The following is a 9176-nucleotide window of genomic DNA, read 5'->3' on the forward strand; positions in this document are numbered from 1 at the left end:
ATCTTTTCTAACAATATAAATCTTTGCTATCACTTCTTAACAATTTAACACATCCTTGCTGAATAAAAGTTTTAATTTCTTTCAAAAAAAGAAAGAATAAAAATGTACTGACCCCAAACTTTTAAACAGTAGCGTATATAGTTAGAAAAGATTTCTATTTTAAATAAATGTTCTTTTTTTAAACTTTTTATTCATCAAAGAATCCTGAAAAAAGTATCCACAGGTTCAAGCAAGATCGTTTAAGTGAGCAGCTTCAGACTGCGTTGTTTTCTTGCGCTCCGCCATCTCACGATATTAAAAAATAAATAAATTTAAAAAACTTTGCGTGCCGTAGTTTACACACGACTGGCGGGAAATGTGCCTTTATTATATATGTTATGTGGTTTATTTTGATAAGTTAACTGTAATTAAACAAGTGAATTTTGCCAAGATATTTTCAGAGATGATAGACAAGATATTATAGAATAATAATTGAATGAAACTCCAATTTTGACAAAAGATTTACATTCGACCTATTTCCTGAAAACGTCCCAGTGCGACATCTGACGGGTTTTCCCAGATCGCATCACATATATATGAAATATGATAAAATATAAAAAACTTAAACATACTTTATTTCAGCTAGTTGTCAAGGCAACATTTCACATTTTAATTTATTTTAACTTGATTTACTAAAATCACACTAAAATTGTAATGAAAATTAATAAAAAAAACTACTCGGACATTAAAAGACTTGTGAAATTTACAAAAACACAACAAAATTATTCAAACTTAAATAAAATGAAAATAGAAAAATGAAAGCTACTTTGGAATATTAATAAGAACTGTAATCGTATCTGAATGATACTGTCGTGATGCTGCAGTGTGTGTGTGTGTGTGTGTGAGAGAGTGATAGAGCGCTGGAGGATGTGCAGTGTGTTGATGAGCGCTGGATTTATGAACGCTTGTTATCAGGGTTAGCGGCGTAATGTCAACTTTGTCAGTGACATCACTTCAGTATGCGTGTATTAATAGCGCGTTTTCCATGTTGGTGCACAACACACACACACACACACACACACACATTCACAAACACTCACACACACACACACACACACACACACACCACACACTCAAACAAACACTCACACACACACACACACTCAAACAAACACTCACACACACACTCAAACGCACACACATATTACGGTTCAGGTTTTCCACATCTATTTCTCATGGTAAAGTGCTGTAGTTTCTGAACTAGTGCTTTAGTTAAAACCCAGCAGACGTTTGAAAGCTTGTGTCATTCCAGAGAATCATCCGGCTGATTCATGTCATTCATTTTTAGCTTTTCCACTCTTACGTCAATACAGCACGAGGACGGACGGAGAGAGTGATACAGACAGGAGGGAAAAAACAGAGGGAGGGTGTGTGTGTGTGTGTTGAGTAGTCATGTTACTGCATTCATTGTGATTCTGTTTAGAAGAGCTACCTAAAGCAGTCTAACCAACTAAAGATTTGATTTACAGTTGATTGATTACATTAAGAATTGCACACATTGTTGTATTACAGGTTTTCTGAAATTTTGTTTAAATACGCAAATAAAGCATTTTCTAAATAAATATGCACTAATTTGCATACATTTTCAGAACAGAAATCTGAAGCCAAATTCAAAATTCTTGCTTGATTTTGTTGTCATATTAGAGCTAAAGGTTTTTACTGAGGGAATTTTGGATTTCACTTTTTGTCACTCCATAAATCATAAAAACGTGTTTTCACCATGTTTTTAGGAGTAAAATGTAGTATAAATCAGTGTGAATGAAATATGAACAAACCCCTCTATAAAATCCTACAGAATATAGAGAGGAATAAAATTCTAAGTGTTGGTGTGTGTAAGAGCTGCTGAAGTGGAGAAAAAACTCTTTAAAGATATAGATTGGAATTGAAATCTACAGACGAAAATAGATAAAGTGCAATAAAATCTAAACTTCAAAGTGTTTTATTTAAGATGTTTTCTTTCCACTAGAATCTAGTCACTAGTACTTCTTTCAATACTTCATGTGAAAAGCCAAATATCCCAAAATCTCAAAATACACCTGTTCTTGGAAAAAAAAACTATGTGTTTTGCCTCAAGTTTCATCTTGTTACTCTAATTAAGATCCAGATTTTGTCGGTTTTATTTATTTAGACTTTCACAATACTTTCTGCTGCTGTAAATGTCATTATAAACGTCATCATCTGATATATTTAAACATTTATAGACATATTTAAAAAAGATTCTACCTCTTTAGATTCACTGTAGTTATCTGCTTCTTGTTAGTGTAGTTTTGGGAGCTAATTTTTCTTTAAAAGACTAGTTTGACTGTTGTTTGAATACAAATGTAAGGTCCAGGTTGAAAGCAGCTTCACATCTGATTCAGTGACTCAAACTTTTGTTAATCAAATCTGTCTTTAATTCACTCTGAATCTAAATTCTGAATGTGTCAAAGATTACATTTGAGGAAGTTCTTCCCCTGAAGTGTCTGTGTAACTAGTAAACACAGGGACTGAGATAAACACTGACTACAGGACGGGACGATATCAGCCCATCAGATTAGTGATTGTGTGTGATTTAGAGCCGAGAACAGAGTCAAATGAAAGATTTCTCTCTAGTAGATGGGAGGAGGCGTGTAAATGTGTTAATGATGATGTGTGTGTGTGTGTGTGTGTCAGTCGGGGCTGTGGTTCGAGCGCAGGATCGTGGCCGTGTGCGAGCGGATGATGGCCGGCGGTCGCTGGGAACGAGGCGGTGAGACGGACAGACTCACACACTCCATCAGACACCGAGGGATGACGCTACTGCACCTCGCCGCTGCTCAGGGATACACACAGCTCATACACACACTCATACGCTGGAGGTAACACACTCATACACACACACACACACACTGGAGGAAACACACACACACACACACACACACACACACCGGAGGTAACACACACACACACACACACACACTCATACTCTGGAGGTAACACATACTCACACACACACACTCATACACACACTCATACGCTGGAGGTAACACACTCATACACACACACACACACACTGGAGGAAACACACACACACACACACACACACACACACCGGAGGTAACACACACACACACACACACACACTCATACTCTGGAGGTAACACATACTCACACACACACACTCATACACACACTCATACGCTGGAGGTAACACACTCATACACACACACACACACACTGGAGGAAACACACACACACACACACACACACACACACCGGAGGTAACACACACACACACACACACACACTCATACTCTGGAGGTAACACACATACTCACACTCACACACACACACACTCATACACACACATACTCTGGAGGTAACACACACACACACACACACACACTCATACTCTGGAGGTAACACATACTCACACACACACACACTCATACACACACTCATACGCTGGAGGTAACACACACACATATACACACACATACACACACTCATACTCTGGAGGTAACACATACTCACACACACACACTCATACACACACTCATACGCTGGAGGTAACACACACATATACACACACATACACACATTCATACTCTGGAGGTAACACATACTCACACACACACACACACACACATACACACACTCATACGCTGGAGGTAACACACACACACACACACACTCAGTTCTCTGTTTGTCTGCAGACACTTGAAACAGTGTGTTTTGTGTTTAATAATGTTTGTTTGTGTCTCTGTGTGTGTATCAGGAGTATCAGTGTGAATAGTTTGGATCTGGAACAGGAAGTGGATCCTCTGAATGTTGATCATTTCTCCTGCACACCTCTGGTACAGTCAAAAGTTTGGAATCAATCAATCAATCAATCAAGATTTCTAAATGCTTTTGACCGAAGTCTCTTCTGCTCACCAAGGCTGCATTTATTTGATCAAAAATACAGTAAAAACAGTGAAATATTATTACAATGTAAAACAGCTGTTTTCTATGTGAATCTCTGTTAAACTGTAATGTATGTCTGTGATGCGCAGCTGTATTTTCAGCATCATTACTCCAGTCTTCAGTGTCACATGATCTTCAGAAATCATTCTAATATGCTGATTTGCTGCTCAACAAACATTTCTGATTATTATCAGTGTTGAAAACAGTTGTGCTGCGTCATGTTTTCGTGGTTCTGACCCGTATGTGTGTGTGTGTCTGTGTGTGTGTGTCTGTGTCTGTGTCTGTGTCTGTGTGTGTGTCTGTGTGTGTCTGTGTGTGTGTGTGTCTGTGTGTGTCTGTGTGTGTGTGTGTGTGTGTGTGTGTTCAGATGTGGGCGTGTGCTCTGGGTCATCAGGCCGCAGCTGTGTTGTTGTACCGCTGGAGCAGCGCGGCTCTGGGAATCCCGGACTCTCTGGGTCGTCTGCCTCTGGCTGTGGCACATTCCCGTGGACACACACGTCTAGCGCGCTGTCTGGAGGAGTTACACACACACTCTCAGACGCAGGAACACACACCGGACACACCCTCACCTCCGTACCGACCCCTGTCTCCACTGTCCTGCAGCCCTGACACGGGTAACAACACACACCAGGCCCCTGTGAAATCCATTTTATTTGTTCTGTGCTTTAGTTTTAGTTTTTCTAAATTCCATTTAAATTATTTCAAACAAAATTAAAAATAACTTTTATAATTCATTAAAAATAAGTTTTTGCATTATGCATTAACGCATGTCTAATCAAATTGATAAAACTTTATAAAACTTAAGTTTTAATTTTCTGAATTCCATTTTAATTAAATAAAAAAAAATAAAATTGTATATTCAAAAAGCATGTACAATAAAATTCATAAAACATTGATAATTTAATATTCTAATGTTAACAATAATAAGGCCCTATAAAATCTTTTTCATTTTTTCCCCAAATGCTGTTTTCTGTTTTATTGTTTCTGAATTACATTTTCATTCAATTAAACCAAATTAAAATAAAATTTTTATATTCAAAACAAATGTATAACCAAGTTCAGTTTTTTTTATAGTCAAAAAGCATATCCAATAAAATTCATAAAACTTAATATTATGATGATTTAATATTTTATTAAAATATTAGCCGTTATAAGGCCCTGTGAAATTTCTATTATTTTTTCCCCATATTCTGTGATGTGTTTTAATGTTTTCTGCATTCTATGTTTTATGATATAATAAAAATGTATAATAAAAAAACTGTAAAATCAAAGGAATTAATAGAAATCTGAGAAGTTGATCAATCATTTAAAATCTAATCACATTTAAATATAATAATTCCTTTACAAAAAGCACATTTTATTTTTAGTTTTTAGGTTTACTGTATAATTGAATTGTTATTCCTTAAAATAATGTTGTAATAGTATTTTTATTAATTATAGTTTCGTGGAATAATACTAACCCTTCTCTCTCTCTCTCTCTCTCTCTCTCTCTCTCTCTTTCTCTCTCTCTCTCTCTCTCGCTTGCGCATCTCTCTCTCTCTCTCTCTCTTGCTCGCGCTCTCTCTCGCTTGCGCTCTCTCTCTCTCTCTCTCACACACGCTCGCTCGCTCGCTCTCTCTCTCTCTCTCTCTCTCACACACTCTCGCTCGCTCGCTCTCTCTCTCTCTCTCTCTCTCTCGCACACACTCTCTCTCGCTCTCTCTCTCTCTCTCTCTTGCTTGTTTACCCGTGGGGACCTCAATTTAGGTCCCCACCGTGACAAGAGTCCCCATGAGTCTGTGTGTAGTCAGGTTTAAGTCCCCACCAGGATATATAAACCAGTACACACACACACACTCACACACACACACTCACACACACACACTCACACACACACACTCACACACACACTCACACTCACACACACTCACACTCACACACACACACACACTCGATGACTGACTGTGAGTGTGTGTCTGATTTGATAATGATTGGTTGTTGTGTTTAGGGGCGGAGGCTTAAGGAGCAGCAGGACATGGCTGCAGCTGTAATACAGCGCTGTTACCGCAAATACAAACAGGTACAACACACACACACATGCACGTTTTCTTATCTGTCTAAATGAGGACATTCTATACACTTCTATTGCAAGACACTACAGGCGAAAACGTTTTTTCATGCACTGTTTAATTTAGAGATTTTGGGCTATTTGTTTTTTTGTTTTGTTTTTTCAGACTAGTGGAAATAAATCATCTAAAAAACACTTTTGAGTGTTTATTTTATTGCACTTTATCTATTTGCGTCTGTAGATTTCAGTTACAATCCGTATCTTCAAAAAGTTTTTTCTCCACTTCAGCAGCTCTTACACACACCAAAACTTACAGTTTTATTCCTCTCTATATTCAGAAGGTTTTTACCGTGGGGTTTGTTCATATTTCATTCGCACTGATTTATACAACATTTTATTCCTCAAAAACATGGTGAAAATGCGTTTTTTTTCAGTCTGTTGACTGTATTTTCTGTGATTATGTGAAAATCACAGAAATTCAAAATCCCCTCAGTAAAAACCTTCATAATATAGAGAGGAATAAAACTGCTAGGTTTGGTGTGTGTAAGAGCTGCTGAAGTGGAGAAAAAACTTTTTGAAGATATGAAGTGTAATTGAAATCTACAGACGCAAATAGATAAAGTGTAAAAAGGCAAGACATTACAGACAAAAACATAGTTTTTTCATGCACTGCTCACTCAGTTTTGAGATTTTGGTCTGTTTTGCTTCCATATCATCACTCTTCTTTCAGACTAGTGGAAAGAAAACATCCAGAATACACACTGAAGTGTTTATTTTATTACACTTTGTCTATTTTCGTCTGTAGATTTCAATTCCAATATATTTCTTTAAAGAGTTTTTTCTCCACTTCAGCAGCACTTACACACACCAACACTTAGAGTTTTATTCCTCTCTATATTCTGAAGGTTTTTACCGTGGGGTTTGTTCATATTTGACTCACACTGAATTATACAACATTTTATTCCTAAAAAACATGGTGAAAATGCATTGTTTCTGTCTCTTGACAGTATTTTCTGATTTATGGAGTGATAAAAAGAGAAATCCAAAATCCCCTCTGGAGAACCCTTTAACTCTAAAATGTCAACACAATCAAACTAGAATTTTGAACCAATGTTCAGATTTCTGTTCTAGAAATGTACGCAAATTAGTGCATATTTAGTTAGGCGATGATTCGCTTGCATATTTAAATATAACATTTCAGAAAACTTCTCATGCAAAAAAAAAAAAATGTTTCCAATTAATGTAATAAATAAAATGGGAAAGCATGGTGAAAGCAGGACTGAGTTTGGAGACCCCTGCTCCAGGGTGTCTTTCCTTAAGAACATTTAATTTATTTTTTATACCACTTTTACAAGAACGTCACCAAAATGAGGCTGTGGGGGATTTTGTTAGGTACAATATGGCTAGTAGATACAAACACACACGCATACACACATATACAGAAACATTTGATGTTAAGAAACAAACTGTTACTGACCATTGAACTTCTGAGTGTGTGTTCGTGATTGTGTGTGTGTCTTCGCTAACACACTAATATTGCTGCCGTGTCTATGATCTCTCTCCTGTTTCTCGTTTAATTTCATGCTAGCTAACATGGATAGCACTGAAGGTAATGTCGAACTAAACTGCTTAAACCGTTGTGGTTTTGCACTGTTTCTTCTGTGCTGTGTGTGCTCATGTGTGTGTTTGTGTATATCCTCCTGCAGTATTTATGTGTGTGTGTGTTTGTCCTCCTCCAGTACGCCTTGTATAAGAAGATGACACAGGCAGCCATACTGATTCAGAGCAAGTTCCGCAGTTATTACGAGCAGAAGAAGTTCCAGCAGTCGCGGCGAGCAGCCGTCCTCATCCAGCAGTACTACCGCAGCTATAAAGAGTATGAGCGCGTCAAGCAGGGGCCACGCGGCCCCGGGGCCCTCAACACCAGGCTCAAGTGAGACGCACACAATATACCACACTGCAGATCATTATATGAGTGATTCTGTGATTCCTCGCTCAAACTCTCGTTGTGTGTGTCAGAGGCTCGTTCCTGACCAAGAAACAGGATCAGGCCGCGCGGAAGATCATGCGCTTCCTCAGACGCTGCAGACACAGGTACACGTCTGGATATCGTTCTGTGACTCGAGTTTCCATTCCTGCATTGATTGAACTCAAGCCAGTCATTCCCAACCAGAGGCCTGAAGATAAAAATGATTTAAAACAAGACAAAATAAGCATTGAATAAGCTCAAACAACTAAAAATCAAGATGTTTCTTAACTTGGTTCACCTTCTCAACAAGTGTTTGTTTCTTTGAAGAACCAGGATTCACACAGTCCTGGAAAACCTGGCTTTACGAGGAAGCCTCATTTTAAAAGTGTGATTTCTAGACCTGGAAAAACTCATGGAAATTGAAACAAATCTTGAAACGACATGAGCATTTATATATGAATATACATTTTACTAGTTAAATAACTTGAATTATTTATGTTACTGCACATAAAAAATATTTTTTTAAATCCTTATCTTTAATTTTTATCAAGTAAATCATGAATGACTGGAAAAGTTTTTAAAAACTTTTAAAAAGCAGCACTTACACACACCAAAACTTAGTTTTATTCCTCTCTATATTCTGAAGGTTTTCACTGTGGGGTTTGTTCATATTTCATTCACACTGATTTATACTACATTTTACTCCTAAAAAAACATGGTGAAAATCATTTTTTTCTGATTTATGGAGTGATAAAAACAGAAATCCAAAATTCCCTCTGTAAAAACCTTTAGCTCTAATATGACAACAAAATCAAACTAGAATTTTGAACCTGGCTTTTTTCAATCTTCAGATTTATTTGCTGAAAATGTTTGAAAATTAGTTCAGATTAGTTATTTATTATAATTGTGTGTGTTTGCAGGATTAAGGAGCTGAAACAGAGTAAAGAGCTGGAGCGCAAATGACTGACCACCTGACCTCACACACTCACTCACTCACTCACTCACTCACACGCACACACACTCACTCACTCACTCGCACACTCACTCACACACACACACTCACTCACTCACTCACACACACACACACACACACACTCACTCACTCACTCACTCACACACACACACACACACTCACTCACTCACTCACTCACACACACACACACACACTCACTCACTCACTCACTCACACACACACAC

At 37.6% G+C, this 9176-nt stretch overlaps 1 protein-coding gene across 1 annotated transcript in view; it reads left to right on the forward strand.

The window, feature by feature from the left end:
• Window positions 1–9024, forward strand: part of camta2 (calmodulin binding transcription activator 2) — a 31566-nt gene extending 22542 nt beyond the window's left edge. Inside the window, exons 13-20 of the mRNA XM_016549612.1 lie at window positions 2692–2876; window positions 3776–3854; window positions 4331–4600; window positions 5951–6022; window positions 7599–7619; window positions 7750–7943; window positions 8030–8104; window positions 8900–9024. Coding sequence (XP_016405098.1) covers window positions 2692–2876; window positions 3776–3854; window positions 4331–4600; window positions 5951–6022; window positions 7599–7619; window positions 7750–7943; window positions 8030–8104; window positions 8900–8942 — 939 coding nt within the window. The 3' untranslated portion in view covers window positions 8943–9024. The remainder of the gene's footprint in view (window positions 1–2691; window positions 2877–3775; window positions 3855–4330; window positions 4601–5950; window positions 6023–7598; window positions 7620–7749; window positions 7944–8029; window positions 8105–8899) is intronic.
• The last annotated feature ends 152 nt before the right edge of the window (window positions 9025–9176 follow it).

The sequence above is a fragment of the Sinocyclocheilus rhinocerous genome, unplaced genomic scaffold (assembly GCF_001515625.1).
Source record: "Sinocyclocheilus rhinocerous isolate Xijiao unplaced genomic scaffold, SAMN03320098_v1.1 scaffold404, whole genome shotgun sequence".
Classification (NCBI taxonomy): Eukaryota; Metazoa; Chordata; class Actinopteri; order Cypriniformes; family Cyprinidae; genus Sinocyclocheilus; species Sinocyclocheilus rhinocerous.